The sequence below is a fragment of the Thamnophis sirtalis genome, unplaced genomic scaffold (assembly GCF_051295495.1).
Source record: "Thamnophis sirtalis isolate CommonGarterSnake01/CBP01778 unplaced genomic scaffold, rThaSir2_p1.2 scaffold_9, whole genome shotgun sequence".
NCBI classification, from domain to species: domain Eukaryota; kingdom Metazoa; phylum Chordata; class Lepidosauria; order Squamata; family Natricidae; genus Thamnophis; species Thamnophis sirtalis.
In genome coordinates this window covers 24,186,212-24,210,244 of record NW_028261389.1, presented here as the reverse complement: position 1 = coordinate 24,210,244, position 24,033 = coordinate 24,186,212, and the positions used below count along the sequence as shown (strand labels likewise).

The window sequence follows — 24,033 nt, the reverse complement described above, 5'->3', positions numbered from 1 at the left end:
CAATTAAATGAGCTTGGGAAACTCACAAGAATGGAGAGTTTCAAAGAATAGGTTTCTTTGGTTATTTTCTTCCAACAACTTGAGCCATCGTAACCTTTGATAACCTACCGTAATCCAAGAAGTTATCAAGTCTTCTTTTAATGACCTCCATACTTATGGCAATCACTATATCTGACAACAGCAATGTCATAGCTTAATTTCCCCCCCCCCCCCTGCATTCAAAGGAACAGCTAAATTTCTTTGGAAAAGGACCTGGAGGTCAAACTGCACTTGTGGGTGCAGTCAAGGCTTCTTCAAAGACAAAACAATACAGATTTCACATAGCGTGACTGGGAAAGATTTCTGATTGGAACCCTGGAGAATATCAGCCTAGCAGAGAAAACAGTATTCATCAAGGGAAAATAATTGTTGAGTTTAACTTTCTGTCTCCAGCTCTGACAAGAGCTCAGCATTTGGGTTTTAACAAAAATTAAAAGAGACAACTTTGTCTGTACAAACCACGTTTATATCATTTATTCAACCATTTATGAAAGGTCATTCTACCCTAAAAGATCTCCACACTCTTAGAACAATGTCAAAGTGGTTAGAAAGCCTTGAAAACCTGGCTGTTTTCCCAGCCCCTAGAGTAGATTGCATGGACATTTCACCTCCTTTCAGAATTGCCTTTTCTTGCTTGCCATCTGTAACTATCTCCTCATTCTTTTTGGATTAATTTTATTGCATTGCTGTTAACTATTTTTAAAGGATCTAGCCTATTTTCAACATACTACATGACACTAAATCTTTTATCACTTAAAGAGAAGCTTTTTCAACAAGGTCTGTCATTTCCCAACTTTATTTTGTCCTTTTTTCTCTGTTTATTGGAATCATTATGTCCTTTGTAACAATCCCTCCCTGACCCTCCACATTCCTAGAAAAAATGCAAAGCATAAGTGGATCTGTGATAAAATGTTGCAGTGTGGAGCCTTTGCTCCTTGAGAGTTCAGCTACGGCATCCCATCACCCATCCCCTTCCACCTTCGCTGTATCCTGAGGAGGCTAAATAACTGTTTTTTTGTCTTCATTTGCTTTGGCATGGATGAAAATATTCTATCCTTTGCTTCTCTCAGCATATTGGAAGCCATTAAAATTAAGGAAACTGGCCATATAAGTATAGTTCTCCTCGACGTATGACCACAATTGAGGCCAAAATTTCTGTTGCTAAGTGAGGCAGTTGTTAAGTGAATTTTGCTCCATTTTACAACCTTCCTGGCCTTAGTTGTTAAGTGAATCACTGCATTTAAGTTAGTAACACAGTTGTTCAGTGAATCTGGCTTCCCCATTGACTTTGCTTGTCAGAAGGTTGCAAAAGGCGATCACGTGATTCTGGGACACTGCAAGCATATAAGTGCATACCAGTTGCCAAGCATCCAAATTTTGATCATGTGACTGTAGAAACACTGCAATGGTCATAAGTGTGAAAAACAGACATAAATCGGTTTTCCCCCCAGTGCTGTTAGGGATAGTTCAGTCACTAAATGAACTGTTGTCATCAGCTTGCGAAAGGATAATGCCACCTGCCATTTTTACAAATAAACAGTCCATTCATAAGTACGAATTCTGACTCCAGTACAAATCTGGGTTGAAGACAGACTTAGGAAGAGAAGTCATTTTTTAACCTGGGGCTTGCCTGTATAACAAAATGCTTTATCTTCCACCGTCTTCACTGATAAAATAAATTTGAAGTCATCCACAAGTGAATTTTTAAATAAATTCTAAAGAATCCTCAGGTAGAAAAAAAACAGGAGCCGCTTTGTAGGGGAACAAAAAATTTGAGAAATTGCAAATACCAGCTCTGCTTCTTATACAAACTCTTATTAGTAAGTTACATTTAGCTTATCTTGGGAACAACTTCCCCTTATTCTGGTTTTTTCAAAATAAAGATATCTGACTAATTTGCCTTGGCTTTTGACATATAACGCTAGGATGTGATATATGACCCAGAGCTGAAGCAAAGCAGTTAATTTCCCTGATGTCTAAAATATCACATCCTTTCATGTATACATAATAGTTAATGATATTGCCGCTATGAGATTAAGGTAATATGTCACCATTGGCCATTTGCATGCATTACAAAAAAAACCAACAACGTTAAAATATTTCCTGAGGAATTATTCCTTTAATACAACAAGAAAAAATATTTCACAAGTATTGTATCAGCTGTGATTGCAATTCAATTGGCACAATCTTTACAATTTATTGTGGAAAAAAGAGAGCTGATTTACTGTAGGAGGGAAAAGCTGGGCTGGGCACCGGTGAATGATGGTTTGTTGTGGTTCCATCATCATTACTATTTTATTGCACAATGCCCTTCCTCCAAGGAACTCAGACTGATATCCCCTTTGAAAATACTGTCCCCACAAAGAATGTATCTATTGAAACTTTAGACCTGAGAGTGGAATAGGAATTTTAAACCCAAGTATCTAACAGCAGTTGGTGCTCTCAAACTAATTCAAAGCTACGTAGGGTCAGGCTTGGTAGGAATTTTGATGGGTGATCACCAGGAAATCCTAAGATTAGCAAGTAGCAAATGGCACAATGGCATATTTTGCACTATGCTTTAGATCCAAGCGCTGATCCAAAATTTTAATGATGTGCTCTCTGCTAACCACAGTAGGCTCCAAATGCAACTGAAGGAATGCATATGTATCAGTTCCTCTAATGGCCTGTGAGAAAGACTATGGCAGATGGGACAAAGAGATGCAACTAGGAAACGGACAGATAAGAAGGCAATCAGTTGATTTGAAGCTAGTTTATGAAGATACTTTAAACAACTTATTTATTCTTGGGTTTAATATTTTGGCTAGGCAGTGATGGGAAGTATAATCTAAAATTGTTTTAAGGAACAGGCACTGCTGTTTCTCATTGACATCCAGAGTTCATAAAACCAGAAGTGTTTTATTAGTTCGTATCATCTATTTCTCAGGCTGCAGTTCTTGTTCAGTTCCCATCCCCACCCCAAAAAATAGATTAATAAACTGGGATTTAGTTAAATCAACTGCATAAGTTGTTTTACTATCAGAAACATGGTAAATCCACTTTCTAAACCTTTCCCCAAATCACATCTCCTTATAAAGTTCACCCAAAAAAGACACTGAAAGAAACAGACCTGGATATTGGTACATAGCTAAATGTGTATCCACCCAAATATTACCTGAAAATAGCAACAATATTTATAAACAGAGACATCTAAGTGCTGACATCAATTTGATGGCACAAATCAATCCATCAGACAGATAGTCAAGTGACAATCCTACAGTATATCAGCAACGTACTGATGTAACCACTGAGGCTTAGCTTCAGCAAGCTGGATCAAATTTATAGTATAAGATGATGTTCCATTGTGCATATACATCAACCCCCACATCATAAAATAGTTTACTATGTAATTAAAGAGCTGAGCAGAAATTTATGTTGCAATAGATATACGTATTAGTCACAGAGATCTCGGTTTGTCAGAAATTTTAGTCACTTTTGGACAGACAACAGAGATTTAAAGCTGCCAAGCAAGAAATGTTTGCACCCCAGTTGTCCAATATCCTTTTTCAAAACCATGATTAATTTTTACAGGGTATCAAGAGATCTCTGAACATAATTCCTGAAGTAAGCAAGCATTAGAAATATGACTTAGAATACTGGGTCTAATCAATTTAACTTGATTCAGAACTCTATGTTTTTAATGAATCAAGTAAATTTGGCACACAATGAAGATGTATACTTAGGAAATAAGGATGCAATGATCTGGAAATTTAATCATTATCGGAATGAGAATTGACACATGTATAAATCATTTCTGACCTTCATAAGGTGTCAGACTGCAATTGACACAAGCATGGGCAGTGATGAGAAATGATACTTTGGTACTTTAAGGCTAAGGAAGAAATATAGGATCCCCATCTCTTTCTAAATACAGGTTTTCCTCCCTTTATGTCAAGCTAAAATTCCCCCATAACCTCACAGGAAGTCAATTTGCATAAAGTAAGACATTGAACCACTGTAAAAAGAAGGTTCTGCTAGATGATCTAATAGAGGTGTATTGACAAATGTGCTTGTAAATTTATAGAGCTTTATTTAAGTACTATATTGGGCAAATGTTATCTTGTCTCATGCTCTAATTAGAGTGAAATGTAATTTCTCCAACTGTATATTTTACAACCAGATTTCTAATGCATGTGGCTCAGTGGAGGGATTCGAAATTTTTTACTACTGGTTCTGTGAGCATGGCTTGGTGGGCGTGGCTTGGTGGGCGTGGCAGGGGAAGGATACTGTAAAATCTCCATTTTCTCCCCACTCCGGGGGACGGATACTGTAAAATCTCCATTCCCTCCCCACTCCGGGGGAAGGATACTGTAAAATCTCCATTCCCTCCCCGCTCCAGGGGAAGGATACTGCAAAATCTCCATTCCCTCCCCGCTCCAGGGGAAGGATACTGTAAAATCTCCATTCCAACCCCACTCCAGGGGAAGGATACTGCAAAATCCCCATTTCCTCCCAATGGGGACTTGGGACTCGGGAGACAGGAGACTCAGGACTCAGGAGACAGAGAACAGATGTGTGCAAGGCCAGTCAGATGTGGTATTTACCTCAAAATTTCCGCTACTGGTTCTCCAGAACTGGTCAGAACCTGCTAAATACCACTTCTGATGTAGCTATCAGCAAAGAGGCTAGAATGCATTGTAGGCATGTTGAATTTTATTCATATTCTTTGTTGTATTGCACACAGTTCACCCAAGTTAACAGTTCAACCTAGGTTTCGGAATTCTTATACTATACCCAATGTTGTTTCTAATGCTAAAGAGGACTTTTCCCTTTTAATTTGGGGTAAGGAGATTAGCAAAGATACTAATGGCCATTTTGAACCCAGCAGTGACAATAGTAGTTTAGAATGAAAATAAGTAAGGGAGAGGATACACAAGTAGAAAAATTGCACAATAGGGTAAACTTATGAGTGAAGACAGAAGGGAGTTTCGGCAAGAGTTTTGGCATGTTTCCCAATACGGGGGAAATTGGCAATTGCTTGCACAAAATGATGCCCTCCCATAAACCAAATTCTTGGATAAAAATCACATTAAAGCAAATTGTGATGGACTGTGAGAACAACCTTGGGAGACAGGAGGAAGAGACCCAGCCTAGACTACAATCAAATAAAATCTGAATCCAGAGAGGAATGGGGATGGAGAAGCCATCTTAGATGGAATTTTCCCTTGTTCTCTATCATGTAAAGATAGGGGAGGGGAAAGGACTTTCAGATTTGCAAAAGTGGAAGTTTGCATTATACTAAAGGTAATATTAGTACCCATAGTTTTGTTTTCCTATCTGGGCTATCTCAAAAAGCAGACACAAAATAACTGACATGCAAATTCATATAAAGTGAAAGGAAGCTACATAGTAAATGATAGTCATGGGCATTATTTTGATAATTTATATCAATAAACAGGGATAAACATTCTCCAATTGCTTGATTAGTTAAGCCAAACATAAGAGAATTCTAGAGTTATTTTTGAAAAAATCACCTCTTTAAAATAGATTTTTTTTAAAATTGGCATACCAAGGAAGAATTCCTAGCATTTGATGAGAAGTTTTTCTTACATAGGAGAATCAAGACCCCCATCTAAAGAAGAAGGATAGCAATTTTCTTTCCCATCATCCTCTCCAATCTGGTCACTAAATTACTTATGATTTGTTTGTCTGTTCAGCTGCAGTGAAAAGATCAGTGACACCCACAGATGTACTCAAACCTCAAATATGTTGGCATCTTTGAACCTTAGTTGACTTAAGCTCCGCAGACTGGTGGGTAATTAACTTATTTTTAGACCACCACAGTCCTACAAGTCCACACAAATTACAAGATGCTTCAGTGTGTTGCTTTACTAAGAATATACTTTGCAAATACATATCTATTTTTAAAAAAATGAGGCCTGGAAACACAAGCAACAAGACCTGAGAAGTTTGATCCTTTTTCTATTAAGTTAATTCTAACTTCTCCCTAACTCTGTTATACATGACATTCACCTACCCTGATCTCCTTCTGCCATCACTGGGCAGGGATGGGATTCCATAATCATGCGGAATCATGCATTATGCTTTTCTTCCCTATACCTTCAATACCATCTAAATAGGTGGACTAAAACTTTCCAGAATAACTTGGTAGCATGGCTATCTGGGGCAAGTGATGATCTATCAAAGTCAGGGATGAAATATAGTAGGTTCTGGAGAACCGATAGCAGAAATTCGGAAAACTGGCAAATACCATCCCTGACTGGTCCCAGAGTGGGGTGGGAATGGAAATTTTGCAATATCTTTCCCCTGGAGTGGAGAGGAAATGGAGATTTTACAGTATCCTTCCCCTGGAATGGGGAGGGAATGGAGATTTTACAATATCCTTCCCCTGGAGTGGAGAGGGAATGGAGATTTTACAGTATCCTTTGCCTGGAGTGGGGAGGGAATGGAGATTTTACAGTATCCTTCGCCTGGAGTGGGGAGGGAATGGAGATTTTGCAATATCCTTCCCTTGGAGTGGGGAAGGAATGGAGATTCTACAGTATCCTTCACCTGGAATGGGGAGGGAATGGAGATTTTGCAGTTTCCTTCCCCTGGATGGAGAGGGAATTGAGATTTTACAGTATCCTTCCCCTGGAGTGGGGAGGGAATGGAGATTTTGCAGTTTCCTTCGCCTGGAGTGGGGAGGGAATGGAGATTTTGCAATATCCTTCCCCTGGAGTGGAGAGGGAATGGAGATTTTACAGTATCCTTCCCCTGGAATGGGGAGGGAATGGAGATTTTACAGTATCCTTCCCCTGGAATGGGGAGGGAATGGCGATTTTACAGTATCCTTTGCCTGGAGTGTGGAGGGAATGGAGATTTTACAGTATCCTTTGCCTGGAGTGGGGAGGGAATGGAGATTTTACAGTATCCTTTCCCTGGAATGGGGAGGGAATGGAGATTTTACAGTATCCTTCCCCTGGAGTGGGGAGGGAATGGAGATTTTACAGTATCCTTTGCCTGGAGTGGGGAAGGAATGGAGATTTTACAGTATCCTTCGCCTGGAGTGGGGAGGGAGTGGAGATTTTACAGTATCCTTCCCCTGGAGTGGGGAAGGAATGGAGATTTTACAGTATCCTTCGCCTGGAGTGGGGAAGGAATGGAGATTTTACAGTATCCTTCCCCTGGAATGGGGAGGGAATGGAGATTTTACAGTATCCTTTGCCTGGAGTGTGGAGGGAATGGAGATTTTACAGTATCCTTTGCCTGGAGTGGGGAGGGAATGGAGATTTTACAGTATCCTTTGCCTGGAGTGGGGAGGGAATGGAGATTTTACAGTATCCTTCCCCTGGAGTGGGGAGGGAATGGAGATTTTACAGTATCCTTCCCCTGGAGTGGGGAAGGAATGGAGATTTTACAGTATCCTTCGCCTGGAGTGGGAGGGAATGGAGATTTTGCAATATCCTTCCCTTGGAGTGGGGAAAGAATGGAGATTTTACAGTATCCTTCGCCTGGAGTGGGGAGGGAATGGAGATTTTGCAGTTTCCTTCCCCTGCCATGCCCACCAAGCCATGCCAACAGAACTGATAGTAAAAAAATTTGAATTTCACCACTGATCACAGTGTTTCTTAACCTGGATAACTTTAAGGTGTATGGACTTCAACCCAGAAATCTTCAACCAGCCAAGACTGAGAAAGACTGCTCTATCATGAAATGAAAAGGACTAGGGGTGACATGATAGCAGTGTTCCAATATCTCAGATGTTACCACAAAGAAGAGGAGGTCAAGCTATTCTCCCAAGCACCTGAGGTAGGACAAAAAGCAATGGGTGGAAACTAATCAAAGAGAGAACCAACTTAGAACTAAGGAAAAATTTCCTGACAGTTAGAACAATTAATCAGTGGAATAACTTGCCTCCAGAAATTGTAAATGCTCCAACACTGGAAGTTTTTAAGGAGAGATTGGACAACCATTTGTCTGAAATGGTATAGGGTTTCCTGCCTAAGCAGGGGGTTGGACCAGAAGACCTCCAAGGTCTTTTCCAACTCTGTTATTCTATATTCTATGACGTCTAAATGAAGCCCTGAAAAACCTTTTCTTATGGGCAGTCCATGGGCAAAGGAAGCACAAATCCTCCACATTCCAAATGCCTTGTGACCTGATTAGAATATGGACAGGAGAATCCCAGGTCTATAGACTACACTGGGAAGTTGAAATAACACTCCAAAATATATCAATGGCGAACAACTGCCATATTGCTGCCAAGAAAAACCCACACATGTATCCATGAACTCATCGGAAACCGAATTCAATTTGGAGAAGACTTTATCTTAAGAAACAGGCTCAGAAGGCTATTATAGGAGGCCCTCTCAGTATAGTCATTAAAAATAATGGAGTAAAGGTTGGGAAATTAAAAGCCACTTTCTTTCAGCGCTAAGAAAAAGGTACCAACAAGCAACTTCTAAAAATGTTGCCAAGGAAACTACATGGACTTGTTCCTGAAGTCACTAAGAGTCAGGATTGATTAGAAAGACCCTAACAAGGACATGAGACTATATTCTGGGGTAATTAGAAAACAAGCAGCATATGAAAGTTACTCATATTCTGATCTGCCTCAAAGAGGAAGCCCTTTCCCTCTGTCTGCTGAGAAAGAAAAAGCAGCAAAAGAAGAGAGGCAGTGTTATGGTAGATAGGTGTGAGGCAGGTTCCACCACAAATCCGCGAAGCCCTTATCCACGGAGTCATAAGCGCGAAGACTAATTTGCGCCGTTCAAAGTGCTAAGGAAAAACGCGACCCTACCGCGATGACATAATCGCGGAGGGCAAATCCACGCATTCCCAAGCACTCAGTACCCTAACCCTAACCCTAAACCTAACCCTAAACCTAACCCTAAACCTAACCCTAAACCTAACCCTAAACCTAACCCTAACCCTAACCCTAACCCTAACCCTAACCCTAAACCTAAACCTAACCCTAAACCTAACCCTAACCCTAAACCTAACCCTAACCCTAACCCTAAACCTAACCCTAAACCTAACCCTAAACCTAACCCTAAACCTAACCCTAAACCTAACCCTAAAACAAACCCCTAAACCTAACCCTAAACCTAACCCTAACCTAACCCTAAACCTAACCTTAAACCTAACCCTAAACCTAACCCTAAACCTAACCCTAAACCTAACCCTAAACCTAACCCTAAACCTAACCCTAAACCTAACCCTAAACCTAACCCTAAACCTAACCCTAAACCTAATCCTAACCCTTACCTTAATGGAAATCGGCTTTCTGCCGCGGCGCCGTTTTAAAGCGCCCTTCTGTTGCCGCACTGTTGTCGCGGCGGTGATGACGCGCGATGATGACGTTGCGGCTTTAGCGATGCGCTTATGTCTCTGCGGATATGGGCTTCGCGGTTTTGTCGTGCCACGGTGAGGCAAACCTACGGCATGCGGCAATGCCCTCTTCTACGGCATGCGGCGATGCCCTCTTCCAGGTTTCTGGCACACATGTGCTCACGACAATCAGCTGGACTTTGTGTGTGCAATAGTGCCGGAAACAGGAAGAACAAATATGTTGTCCAGCATGCACATGCGCACCAACCAGCTGATCATCAGGTGTGCATGCGCTCCAGTAACCAGTGGAATGTGCTGTTTCATTTTCTGGTGCACACATGCCCCCTGGACAGTTCCTCTTCCGGGTTGCCTCCCAGACGAGCACATGTGTGCACGCGCTCCCTTGTTGGCACTCAGTGCCGAAAAGGTTCTCCATCACTGGTATATGGGAATGACCTTGGGAGACGGAATGAAGAGTCACAAACTCAACCAGAGTCCCCAACGCTCAGGCCCATTACTGGGTCTCAGCCCATTTGGAACCGGGCCATGCAAGTGGCAGGAGAGCACGCATGTGCGAGCAGCTCCATTTGGTTTAGGGTATCCTGTTTGAGTAGGGGGTTGGACCAGAAGATTGCAACCTTGTTATTCTGTTAATGGCTGGAATGCTGGGATTTGCTCAATATCTATAAAGTATATCCGGAGGAGTCTGAGAACAGCTTTTCTGTCTAACCTTTCTAGCTTGGCGGCCCAACTGGGAGGAAGGGCCGGCTTTGTGTGAGCGGCAGGCTTGCGTTGATGTGCAAAGCTCCATTTGTGCGAGTGGCGAGTACAGGTGCCCGCCCTTGGCACAAATGCAGCTGTGCTTGCACCTGCCACTGACAAAGCCATTTCCTTCCCCCACTCAGCCAAGCTTGTGAACTGCTCAGTTAGACAATGGTCAGATCAGTGTTAGCTGTGTCTGCAGAAGGAATGGGGTGTGGCAAGCATCTCAGAAGGGACCCTCCCTAGTTTCTTGGACTTGTAAAGGCAAGAGGGGAAAGATCCACTTTCAGACTTGCAGGATTCTGTAACCTTACAATAAAGTTAGAGCTAGTTTTTCTGGGTCTGCTTCTTTGTGGACTGTCTTGCAAGGCTGACAGGCTGAGGTAAAGAATTCTGACAGAAGAGAAAATATGTAGCTCAGGTCAAACTGTAGAGTCCTTGGTGCTCCCTCAGCTTGGTTGTTAATTTGCAGACATCATATTACTGAGATGGGTAATGAAACAACTGCACACCAACAACCGAACTCAAAGAGCAGTAAGGACTACGAAGATAAGAATCATTTAAGTTAAAGGTAAAGGTTCCCCTTTGTGCTAGTTGTTCCTGACTCGAGGGGGTAGTGCTCATCTCTGTTCCAAAGCTGAAGAGCCAGTGCTGTTCGAAGACATCCCCATGGTCATGTGGCCGGCATGACTCAACCCAAAAGTGCATGGAATGCTGTTACCTTCCCACCAAAGGTAGTTCGTATTTTGCTACTTGCATTTTTCATTCAAATGTTTTATTTTCATTTTCATTTTCAATTCATACAGTCACTTATATACTGTGCATAACTGGGGCCATATAACATTGAACAATAACCACAGCCATCCTTGTCAAAAATACTCCCCAAAATACAAGCCCAATAGACCACACCCACCCTCCATACACCCTTTCTTTCACCCCCCTCCAACTTTCCTTTCTCCCCTCCAACATTCCCCTCTCCTACTTCCCCTCTCCCTCTATCATTCATTTCTCCCAATACACTCCCTCCCTTCCACCTCACCCTCCTTCCAATCCTCTCTCCCACCCTCTCTACCCTTCTTTCCCTCTACTCCTCCCTTCGGTGTATTTCTACCATCTATCAATATATTCAGCTTCTTATTTTAACACTTGCATTTTTTACGTGCTTTCAAACTGCTAAGTTGGCAGAAGCCGGGATAAGTAACGGGAGCTCACTCTGTTACGCAGCGCTAGGGATTTGAACGGCTGACCTTTTGACCTTCTGATCGACAAGCTTAGCGTCTTAGCCACTGAGCTACCGTGTCCTAAATGTCTTGCAAGAGCAGTAACATGTGGGCTGCCAGAAGGAGTCTTATCAGGTAAGAAAAACTAGAAAGAAGCTCCTAAGGTATCCTTTCACCAGACGCTGCATATTTCTTATTGAGAAAATTGCCTTCTCGGGTTTTCCTGCCTCCGTGCAATTCTAAAATACCTGCTCCATACCTGTGTAACTGAAAGCGATGAGAGAGACATTCAAGGTGGCTATTGCTGATGCTCACCTCACTTCACCTCTCCCGCCTGGTTTTCTCTTGCTATTTTCTCTCCTCTGAAAGAAACTGTGAATGTCAACAGTGCACTGTTGGAATATTGCTACGCCATGTGCCCTCTCTCTATTTATACACACAAAGGCTGTCCAAAAAGGTAGCTGAATGCTCTCTAGAGTCTTTCCATTTCTTGCCCTTCCTCTCTCTTCCCCCTTCCTTCAATCCAACATGAACAGAAATGCCAGTGTACTGATGGCAATTCTCCATGTGTGAAAAAGTCGCATTCAATCATGTCGATGAGAAATTCTGGCCTTATTTAAACATTGACTCTACTTACCACCCCCAGTTGGAAGACACTGAAGGAATTCTAATGGTGAATATTTGTAGAAAACATAATTAGAAAGGAATGAAAGAGAATAGTATTCTCAAACTGGGACTCACGGCTTACCCACAAAAGGGGCAGGATATAGTTGCATTCATTGGTTCTACTGGAATTCAGGTCTATTGAATGGTCTCTTGCTTGCATCCTATTTTACAACTTTTAGCAATGGGAACTGGAAAATAGCAAGCACATACTGCAGGCTTTTCAATACCCACCCAGAAATGGTAAGTCATAGAGGTTAGAGTATATTTTCCTCACCACCTATTCACTAAAAACATATAAAGGTTTGCTATCATCAGGAAAGTTCTGGAAGAAGTTACCTGTACGATCAGATAGAGGTACATTAATATGCTAGTGATATTCAGTTATATATCTCGAGCCAAGGTCCAGGGGAAAACGCAGTAGAAGGCATGATCTGGTATCTGGAGACTATCAGGGGCTGAAAAGGTAAAAACAGGCTGGGACTCAACCCAAAGAAGATGGAATGGCTGTTGATTCACAGGCTGACTGATTCCAGGCATGCTGCATCTTTGTTTATTTAATGGGATTGCAGTTCAGAAAGAAATGAAGCACAATTTGGGAGGTCTTCCCAAAATCACACCTCCTGCTTGAAAAGCAGCTGGAAACGGGCTACTGCACAGCTGGCATTAGTGTGCCAGTTGTGACTTTATCTGGAATAGGATGCATGAAGATGGCCACTTGTCATCTCTAGTTTGGATTATTATAATTCATGGAGCTGTCCATGAAGATCAACTGCTCCAGAAAATTGGGGTATATGCATACGCAATACTCAGTCGGAATATTGCCATATTATATTGCTGGTGCAGGAACTGCCTAGTTACTAGTAGCTTTCCAAGTGCAATTCAGAGTGCTGGTTATTGCTTAAATGGGTAAAGGTAAGGGTTTCCCTTGCACATATATGCTAGTCATTCCCGACTCTAGGGGATGGTGCTCATCTCCGTTTCAAAGCCGAAGAGCCAGCGCTGTCCAAAGATGTCTCCGTGATCATGTGGCCGACATGACTAAATGCTGAAGGTGCACGGAATGCTGTTACCTTCCCACCAAAGGTGGTCCCTATTTTTCTACTTGCATTTTTACATGCTTTAGAACTGCTAGGTTGGCAGAAGCTGGGGCAAGTAACAGGGGCTCACTCCATTACGGATCGCTAGGGATTCGAACCGCCGAACTGCCGACCGCTCTGATCAACAAGCTCAGCATCTTAGCCACTGAGCCACCGCGTCCCTATTCTATATTGCTTATATATAGATATAAGTAATATACAGCTTAGAGACTGATTATCTTAAAGACTACTGTTCCCTACACAAACAACTAGGGATTGGTTATTTAGAGCTTCCTCCTCCCAATGGTAGGAGAGGACCAGGGGTGGGTTTCAACCGGTTTGCGGCGGTCCCTGCGAACCGATTGGTCGCCGAACCTGGAAGTAAGTAACTTCTGGGAACGGCGAAGGGCGCGCCCGCCCGCCCGCGGTCCTTACCCGGTTTTGACGAGTTCTGCACTTCCACGCATGCACAGGACGCATACAGCGCCTGCGAGATCGTCCAGGAGCAGCTGGAGCGTCGCGCAGACACTAGTACGCATACGTGCACCGCGCGCATGCACGAGGATGCCACCGGCCCCGTTCCAACCGAACCAGTTGGAATGGGGCGAGAAACCCAGCCCTGGAGGGGACCCTATAATGAGTATTTTTTGTAGCAACTTCCATCCTTCTTCTTGCTACCTAAAATAAGGATTTTCTCCATTCTCAGGATCTTGCAAAAGCAGATGAAAACATGGCTCTTCCATAGGTTCTGTGCATATTAATTGCAAACTGATGATAAATCAATAAATCTTAAATTATATTTAACTATTATCTTTGATATTTAAATTATTAATTAGAATATAGTTATTTACATTATTTTTAAAAACTGACTTTATATTGTATTTTATATTGTAAATTCGATAAGCCAGAGTCCATCTGATTTTAGTAAGTGGATAATTCCTACATAAATATAGATTTTACTATTTCCTCTTTGACAGATTTACTCTCTTTCTGTTGATAGTTTTATTTACCTCTTCCAGTTAGCAATACATGTCCTAATTTATACAATCTCAAGTAAAAAAAACTGTGACCCATTTAATGACATTATATTAATATGCTTGACAGTTTCAACACTCCTACATGATGGCAATTATGCATCTCTCAACTTCTAGCACTTTTGTTAAAAATGAAAGGGAGCCCAATTTATAGTCAAGGTAAGATTTCAATCATTTAGTGACTTATTAAATCTAGCAAGGAGATTTATTATGGGACACGTCCCTTAATATCTGACCAATTTTCACAAAATGTCATTCACTGTTAATAAATATACTGTACAATCAGCAAATCTTGATGCAAATAAATATGGTTAGAGTGCCTGCTATCCATTGCTAACATTAAGCCATACTGCAACAGTCTGTGAGAATGAGGAGGAAGAAGAATCACAGACTAAGCAATGGTGATATAAGAGGCATCGAAGCCCTCAGAAAGAATGTGGGCGTGCCAAATACAAGCGGTCCTCGACTTGCAACAGTTCATTAAGCGACCATTCGAAGTTACAAAGGAACTGAAAAAAGTGACTTATGATCATTTTTCACACTTATGACTCATCATCCCCATGGTCCCATGATTTACATTGGATGCTGGACAACTGTTTCATATTTATGAGGGTTGCAGTGTCGCAAGGTCACCTGATCCCCTGATAAGCAAAGACAATGAGGAACCCAGACTCACTTAACAACCAGGTTACTAACTTAACAACTGCAGTGATTCACTTAACAAAATGTGGCAAGAAAAGTCATAAAATGGGGGAAAACTCACTTAACAAATTTCTCACTTAGCAGCATAAATTCTGTGCTCAATTGTGGTCATAAGACAAGGATTACCTGTATCTCAGAAGGAATCCTACCTAGTTTCTTGGACTGTAAAGGCAGGGGGTAAGAAATGTATCTTCAGATTTGCAGATTGATGTCAACCCTTCAATAAAGTCCAGACCAGAAGCCCCAATCATGAGTGCTAAACTACCCTTATTTTTACAATAATAGAATCTTGCTATGGATATTTTTCATTAAGTAAAGGGGCAATATATGTATAATTCCTAAGAATAATTTTTGGCACATAAACTTTATTGCCAAACTAATTGGAAGTTTGTAGATGACTAATATAGATTAGTATATTAAAGAAGAGGTGAGTTTCCCAAATCATCTTCCTCCTATAATGCTTGCAATCCCTAAACATACTTTCTCCTCCAAGATGCAACAGAAAATTGGGATTGTATTCTACTTCTCTGATACCTGAAATAATTGAATACATATGTGAATATGAACACAAAGAAATCTTGTTTAATTACAATACATGTTTTAACCAGCTGGTTGGTATAGAATATCTGCCAAATCTTAACTACCTCTTTTGTTTACAGTTACAATAAATTTCAATACTTTTTAATATCTTTCTTTTTACAATTCCCTCCTTCTCTCTCCCACAAATAACAGGGGAGGGGGAATACATTATACACTATGTTTACAATACTCCTTTCTCAAGACGATATTCCAAACATCCAATAAAGTGGATTGTGATCCACAAAAGCTTTAAAATGAAACATAATGTGTTAGCTGCTAAAGTGCACTGTCAGGATTCCGACCAATGCCCTAATAAAATTAAGAGTCTCAAGCCATTTAGCAAGAAAAATCCAGTTGTTTATTAGGAGCGCCATGTCAGCGCTACCTACGTAGGTGAAGCCAGCTCTGGCTTCACCCAATTCGCGCCTTGCCTCTGACCTTGTTCCCACCCCCGCCCTCCAAGTGTGTCACCAGGCACATTGCCCAATGAAGCAATTTTATGGGTTATAGAAGTCCCTCCCTACAGCTGTTGCAGGTCTCCGTGAAGATGGCCTTGACTTCGGCTGGCTAGGCTGTGTCTTGTTTTGACTGAGGTGTGAATTCCTTGGTGCAACTGTGAGGCGCGATTCCCATTCCTCCACCTATGGCAACTCGAGAGCAGGTCAGGAAAGCTTTGCGAGTTGACATGAATAAACATTGTTCCTTTACATACAAGGGGTTTCATTTTTTCCCCTCTGAAACAGGTTTGACTTAACACCACGATGAGCTTTTTCATTCTTTCCCTCTATATCGTCATTTTCACTATCAGCAGTTTCTCCCAAACAATTAAGAAAACAAAGGTGCTGTAAGTTTGCAGGTGTTGTCACTACTTAACTGCTCTGTCCACATAAGGACTACACTCTCAGATAAGCAAATGTGGCATCTTTTTTTGGCATCGTAATGTACTTCACTATATAGCAATAGCACTAAGAATTACAGACCGCTTTTCAGTGCTTTACAGCACTTTCTAAGCCAGTGAGGCAAACCTTTTAGACACCGAGTGCGCAAACTGCACGCAAGCATGCTCAAACTGAAAGTTGTGTGCACATGTGAACACATGCATGCACAAACATGCATATGTGCAGACATGCATGTGCATATCCACAGACATGCATATGAGTGGACATGTGCATGCATATGCACTGACATGTAAATGCATAGACATATGCACATATGTGCTGAGACCCTAAGACCAGCTGGCCGGTGGGAGGTAGGGCACATCAACAAGCAGGGAAACAGAAGCTCATGAAATAAACCCCACGGAGATCTGATCTGGGGCAACAGCTCGCATGCCAGAAGAGAGGGCTCTGTATGTCACCTTTGGCATGCATGTCATAGGTTCACCATAACGGCTCTAAGTGGTTGACAGAGTCAGCCAATTGCCCACAACAATCTGGGTCCTCATTTTACTCGGTTCCACCACAAAACCGCGTTCGACTAAAGCGCGCTCGACGAAACCGCGTAGCTGATGTCATCACAGGGCAACAACAGCGCGGAGACAGAAGCACGCTGTAAACGCTAAACCTAAAATTAACCCCTAAACCTAAACCTAACCCCCCTAAACCTAATCCTAAACCTAACCCTAACCCTAACCCTAACCCTAACCCTAAACCTAACCGTTAACCTAACCGTTAACCTAACCCTAAACCTAATCCTAACCCTTAACCTAAGCCTAAACCTAACCCTAACCCTTAACCTAACCCTAAACCTAACCCTAACCCTTAACCTAACCCTAAAGCTAACCCTAAAGCTAACCCTAACCTTAAGTTGAATCGGCTTGCTTTCAAAGCGCTATTTAAAGCGCCCTTCTTTCTCCGCGCTTGCTGTTGTCGCCCTGTTGATAACGTCAGCGATGCGGTTTAATCGGGCGTGCTTTAGTCGAGCGCGGTTTTGTTGTGCCACGATTTTACTCACCTCGGAAGCATGGAAGGCTGAGTCGACCTTGAGCCTAGTGAGATTTGAACTGCCAAATTGCAGGCAGCCAGCAGGCAGCAGAAGTAGCCCGCAGAACTGCCCTCTAATCACTGTGCCATCACGGCTCAGTAGTAGTAGAAGTATAGTACAGTAGAAGATTCTTTGCATAAGAACAGTGTCTCCAGAATGACTGGTGGGAACTCACCTGGGTTGGGTTGTAGAGTTCTTGTAATGGGCTTCTTGATCCTTTTCGGCAGCAGATGTCCATCCCAAAGCTATTCCTACGTATTACTGATAGAAAACAAACTGAAATTAGTGGACAAAATGCTAACATAGACTCAAAGCATGCATCAAGGAATTAAATATAGGGAAGTCCTCGACTTACAACATTTAGTTACCGTTTAAACTTACAAGAGCACTGAAAAAAGTGACTTATGACCACTCGTGACACTTAGAACCCTTTGCAGCATCCACATGGACACAGATGCTTGGCAACTGGTTCATATTTATGACGGTTGCAGTGTCCCCAAGGTCACATGATCCCCTTTTGCAACCTTCTGACAAGCCAAGTCAACGAGGAAGTCAGATTCCCTTAACAGCCATATTTACTAGCTTAACAACTGCAGTGATTCACGTAATAACGTTGGCACGAAAGGTTGTAAAATATGGGCAAAAACCACTTAACAACTGTTTCGCTTAGCAATAGAAATGTTGGGCTCTATTGTGGTCATAAGTCAAGGACTATCTCTATTTTAAAAAGTGAGATACAGACACAGGTGTACACACTCACGCACATAAATATTTCACATAGCAAAAACCAGATGTACATCTAAGAGGAAAAATATGACATTACTTGCATTTCAGCCATCCCAAAACATTCATCATTGCAATAATTTTGCATTATACTAAAACCCATGTAAAGATGAAACAAATTACAAAAGAAAACCTCATTCTAGTTCTAAGCATTTGGAGGAGAATGTTTTGCACTGTATTTTCATATAGTTTTCATTTTGCAGTAACATTATCAAAGATCTAACTTTAAAAAGAAAAAAGAAACAGAGAAGTTTACCAGATTTAAGTTAGTTAAAGGCCATGATAGAAAACCTAGTATCCTTCACAAATGAAAAAATGTGGCTGGAGATAAAGAGGTCCATTTATGTGATAGGAGATCCAGCAAAAAGCATATTCCACATCTGGTGGTGCTTTTAGTCACTAGCAAACTTCCATCCACAAGGCCGTTCTATCTTTAGGAATATTGGACTAAGGTTTCTATTGTGGCAGAAAGCAAAGGGGAAGTCAATATGTATGTGTACTATGTATGTGCCTCTATGCACCATAAACTTACTATTAGCTCTGATATATGCCTGAAAAAAGAATATAAGGAAATATCTTAAATAAACCGAGGCAAGTTTATTTTTTATTGAATTAAAATCTGTATAAAAAAACCAGAGAGACTCTGCAGAAGTGTTTGGGTTTCAAACATTTAAAAAATAAATCTTAATTTCAATGGCAATATTTTTTAAAAGGTTATTTTACTGTAACAACGTGTGACTTTACCTTCTTTACAGAGAGGTGTACCACAGCTTGGTAGGCTCTTGAGTGGCTTCAATAAACAAGTAATTATACATGTTTATTTAATTATCAAATGTGTACCTGCATGCTCTCAATAAAATCCAAACACTTAATCAATCCTATATGTTTCCATTTTCCTTCACAGTTCCAATGAATGGATATTACCATGTGCTATAATTTTAATTAACTGTTTAATCAAATAGCTAATTGGAGCAATTACTTAAAATTAGAACACATGAAAGGTAATAATCACTAATCTTTTGCAGGCACAAATACAGCAACTTGGAATAAAAATGTTTTTCTATAGCAGTGATGGCTAACCTTTTTGTTGTCGAGTGCCAAAGTGTGTGTATGTGTGCGTGTGACACTGTGCACACCTGCATTTGTAATGCAATTCATGTGTGACTCCTGCATGCCCCCCCATTGCCTGCATATGCGCGCATGACCCTGCACATGTGCACGATCCCCACACATACATGTGTGAAATCCCCGCGCTTCCCACCCCCTGATGCATGTACCTTGACCCCCCCTCACCAAAGTTTGGCTCCCAGGTTGGTACAGGAGGCTTTCCAGGCCCAAAACGGGGCGCAGGGGACATGCACTCCTCCCTGTGCCCTATTTTGGGCCTGGAAGGCCTCCTGCACCAACCTGGAAGCCAAAATGGGGCACAGGGACGCTGCATTAGCCCCTAAAATACAATGCAAATGCCCCCGTGCATGCGCCACACCACCATGCATGCTCTTGCATGTGCCCTGCATGTGCCCTGCTCCTGCGCATGTGCGGCAGAGACCCAAAGACCAGGTGGTCATAGAGTGGCACATGCGCATGTGCAGTGGAGTTGGGCTGGGGTGATGGCCTGCGTGCCTGCAAAGAGGGCTCTGTGTACCACCTGTGACACGTGTGCCATAAGTTCACCATCACGGTTCTATAGGGAGCCATTTGAAGCTCCTAGCTTCAGTCAGTATAAGGTACCACCTTTCCAAGTAAGGATCTCTCATGTCAGTTAGGGCTGAGTGAAACTGCTTCCCTCAGACTCCTGCCTGCTGCAAAATTTGTCCTGGAATGGACATTTTGATGGTATCAAACTGCGGCATTTTCTACTGTTAGCAAGGACAGTTACTACAATGATATTTACACATCACAGGAAGATGGAAACTTGGATACTGAGAAATGTGTCTCTTAGCAACAGCAGTGTAGGACTCTGGATGATTTATAATTGTTACATGGCACAATATCAGTAAAACTTTGCTTATTTTTTTAACAGTGGACTTCTAATAATAATGGTTTACTTCCACTTCCTAAAAACCTTCTCCTCCTTTTTGCCTACTTAAAAATGAATTGCCTACATTTTGCTACCAATAATTGCTAGGCTTCTACTGGAAAATGTTCCTCATACAGTATCTTGTAAATACTGTTGCAATGTTTTCAGGGAAATAATCCTCCATTTTAAATGCTGTACTACATATTCCAAGTAGTGCAATAGACTGGCAATGATTTTGATGCTCATCACTTCACCCCCAGATGTTTCTGCTCCAGGAAGATAAGAGTGAAACTGAACCTTTTATAATAAAAAAAAAAGAGAGAGAGAGGCAATTCTGTCTACTCCAGTACTTTGAAACTGTGCAGGCGTGAATGAATTTGTGAATTAAATTATATATTAAAATTGCACTATTTAAAGAAAGAAAGATAATTGGATTCCTGTGAGGAGCTGTAGAGTGGAGATGTACATGCCATGAAGGAAAAATGTGGAAAACCTGAACTTAGCCTGGGAAAACAAGAAAGTGTGAAAAAGAAATTCAAAAGTGCCTCACACTGACTCTGTGAGGGAGGGTGTGAGTCTCCTATAAGAGAGTGGGAAGGAGAAATCCTATCAGCCTACATCAATAAAGTAAGCTATAGTATATTATTTTTCTTGGTCTTTTTTCCCCCTGTCTTGGTCTCCCTTGAAGAGCTATCATACAGCTACATTTCAGTTCTAGCACTCTGAGAAGTTCAGTATTGGCACCAACAAGAACAACCATTGCTCAGATTCAATAATGCTACTTCCCTTAAAGTAAGAAACCCATCCTCAGCCTTCATATTCCACCTGCTCTGTTTGTTCCTAACCTTCTCCCTCATCAACACTCCCTATCTTTTATCAAAGCCATGGTAGCAGAGTGGTTAGAATGCAGTATTGCAGGTTAATTCTGCCCACTGCCAGGAGTTCGATCCTGACCGGCTCAAGGTTGACTCGGCCTTTCATCCTGTCAAAGTCAGTAAAACGAGGACTCAGATTGTTGACTCTGTAAACCTCCTAGAGAGGGCTGTAGAACACTATGAAGCTGTATATAAATCCAAGTGCTATTGCTATTGCTAACCATCTGCAGAGATCAAAACTCTTCCCAAATTCTCAAAACCCAAGGGACATCTGTGGCCTTGTGTGACATGGTGCCCCGCAGGCATTTTGTACTGAAGCTCTCACATTAACCAGCAAATACTGTTGAAAAATATATCACAAGGTCAACTCAGCTTTCCACCTTGTGAAGTCAAGTGAGCAAATAGGAACATTTATGCAGGGAGTTTGTCAAAAAGTCTTTGGCAGATCAGACAAAAGCAGAATGGCATGAAAATATCTGCTAGTGCAAGAGCAGAACAGAATTTTCTACCAAAGTTAGAAATAATTGACTGACCTTTAAAATATATCATACTTGTATTATTTTTGTGTTTTCACTTAAATACGAATACTCTTGTTTTTTGAGAATTCAGTGTAAATAGCCAGACCACTAGTATGGGTTTTTCCCCCTAGTAATGTTATTGTATTTACATTGTTGCTATTGTCATAATTTTAATTTAGATCATTAAAGTATACAGATATGGAGAAATTGCTTTGTGAGCTGTATCTCATTTTACTTTTCTAAGATATTTCAAAAAATGTTAACTTTTCACTATAAATATGATTTACGTTAATGGAGTTAATCCTTGCATTGACCTCATAATGCAAATTTCTGCAAATAGCCTCAATTCTGGTTCGTTTCAGGCAGATGAACAAATAAAATAACATAAATGCACAGAAGTGGCATAAATAGGTACAAATGGCTTATGTGGAAATAACGTTTAATTCATGCACACAGTTTTGGGTGGAATCAATTTGTTCAGCATTGGGGAGGTATATTTGGATATAAATTTGATTCACTTCATCTACAGTGAACAGTGGCTTATTAAATCAAGGTTTCATTACTGCAAGTTTTGTGAGCGATTGCAGTGAAAGTCACTTTTCCTGGTAGTGATGGTCCAAAAGGCTGGTCAAGATGGTGATTAATCTTTTTTTAAAAAGGAGGTACCTTGAATGACTTTACTTTCCATTGTGTTTGCTTGTGAAAAGTTTTGTCCCAATAGGTTTTTAATCCATTTCTGAAACAATATGCCCCAGGCATGGGTGATAGTGCACATATTAAGCACGTGCGTCCCTTGTTTTTGTCACCACAATGTAAAAAAGATGTTGAGACTCTAGAAAGAGTGCAGAGAAGAGCAATAAAGATGATTAGGGGACTGGAGGCTAAAACATATGAAGAACGGTTGCAGGAACTGAGTATGTCTAGTTTAATAGAAAGAAGGACTAGGGGAGACATGATAGCAATGTTCCAAGATCTCAGGGGTTGCCACAAAGAAGAGGGAGTCAGTCAAACTATTCTCCAAGGCACCTGAGTGTAGAACAAGAAGCAATGGGTGGAAACTAATCAAGGAGAGAAGCAACTTAGAACTAAGGAGAAATTTCCTGACAGTTAGAACAATTAATCAGTGGAACAACTTGCCTCCAGAAGTTGTAAATGGTCCAACACTAGAAGTTTTTAAGAAGAAATTGGATAATCATTTGTCTGAAATGCTATAGGGTTTCCTGCCTAAGCAGCGGGTTGGACTAGAAGACCTCCAAGGTTCCTTCCAACTCTGTTATTCTATTCTGTTCTGTCCTGTCCTGTCCTAAGCACATTCAACCCTAGCATCCTTTTTTCCCCCCAGCCCAGTAGCTCTTGGGAATTAAAACACTTGCCAGTGAAAGGTAATATCCCTAGTTTGGGAGAAGGCTGAAGGATTCATGTCAAGCAGTGGAAGTTATTTACAGTTCTTATTTCCATGGCCACCAATTTCTTAGAAGCAGATACCTGAATCTCCAAAACTTGATTACTGCAATTTTTCCGGATCTACTTCCCTACAAATTTTATTGCATGACAATATCCATTCACTCCAGTCAATATGTGGGGTAATGCCTTAGAGTGGATCCATGTTTTTTAAGTGGATCATTATTTTGGAGCACAAGCAATCTGTCTTTGATTTAACAGAAGCTGTGAACCCACCCATTATGGTTTAATTGTGTGTAGTTTTAAAATTGAGTTAAAAATGTATGTGAATGCAAGCAATGTGTGTATATGTAATTTGGCAGTAACACTGTAAGGGGAACTGTAAGGTAGAATTTATATTGAACCAAGGATTCTATATTAGAATCCAAATGGTTTATTTTCTGGAGTACAATGTACCTTGATACTGGCTTGACCTCTGCAATACTATAACATCACAATGACAAATGGCTGGGGAATGCTATTGCAGCTATAATTTTGACTAGGATCAGGGGACACAGGAGACCAATATTGTTTCACCTACTGATTCTCATTTGAATGATTTATCCTTCAAACACAAATTTAATTTCTTGGAGTGCCCCCTCCCTTAACTTTCTACGTCCCTCATTACTACCTTCTCGGGCATCATTTTCCCATATGATTCATTTAACCCTACAATTCTGTGGCTAGGAAGACTTTGAGATCTGTTAACTTAAGTCCTAGACATCAGTCTCTGTTTATTCTCTGTCTGGAGTATTCATGTTAGGAATGTATTACAAACTATCTGTCTAGTGGGTTGCATTTTTAAGAATTAAATCAGCTTTCCGGTTGATTTTGAATGATCACAATCCTATTTATATAAAAGTAAAATATAAAATGTACTTCATTTAATGAAAATGTTCACCAAAAGCATTTTAGTTGCCTTGAAGAATATATAGGTGTATTTGCCCGTTTAAACAGGATGCATCTTGTTCTGAATAGACAGATGAACACAGGAATTCTGTTGCTCTACCTGGCAAATACCTGA

General features: G+C 41.1%; 1 protein-coding gene across 2 annotated transcripts in view; it reads right to left on the bottom strand.

The window, feature by feature from the left end:
* The window catches only part of CHST11 (carbohydrate sulfotransferase 11), a 201,494-nt gene that overhangs the window by 91,745 nt on the left and 85,716 nt on the right, over positions 1-24,033 (bottom strand). For both annotated transcript variants that reach the window (XM_014076146.2, XM_087723089.1), the window contains exon 2: positions 17,549-17,634. In XM_014076146.2, coding sequence (XP_013931621.1) covers positions 17,549-17,634 — 86 coding nt within the window. The remainder of the gene's footprint in view (positions 1-17,548; positions 17,635-24,033) is intronic.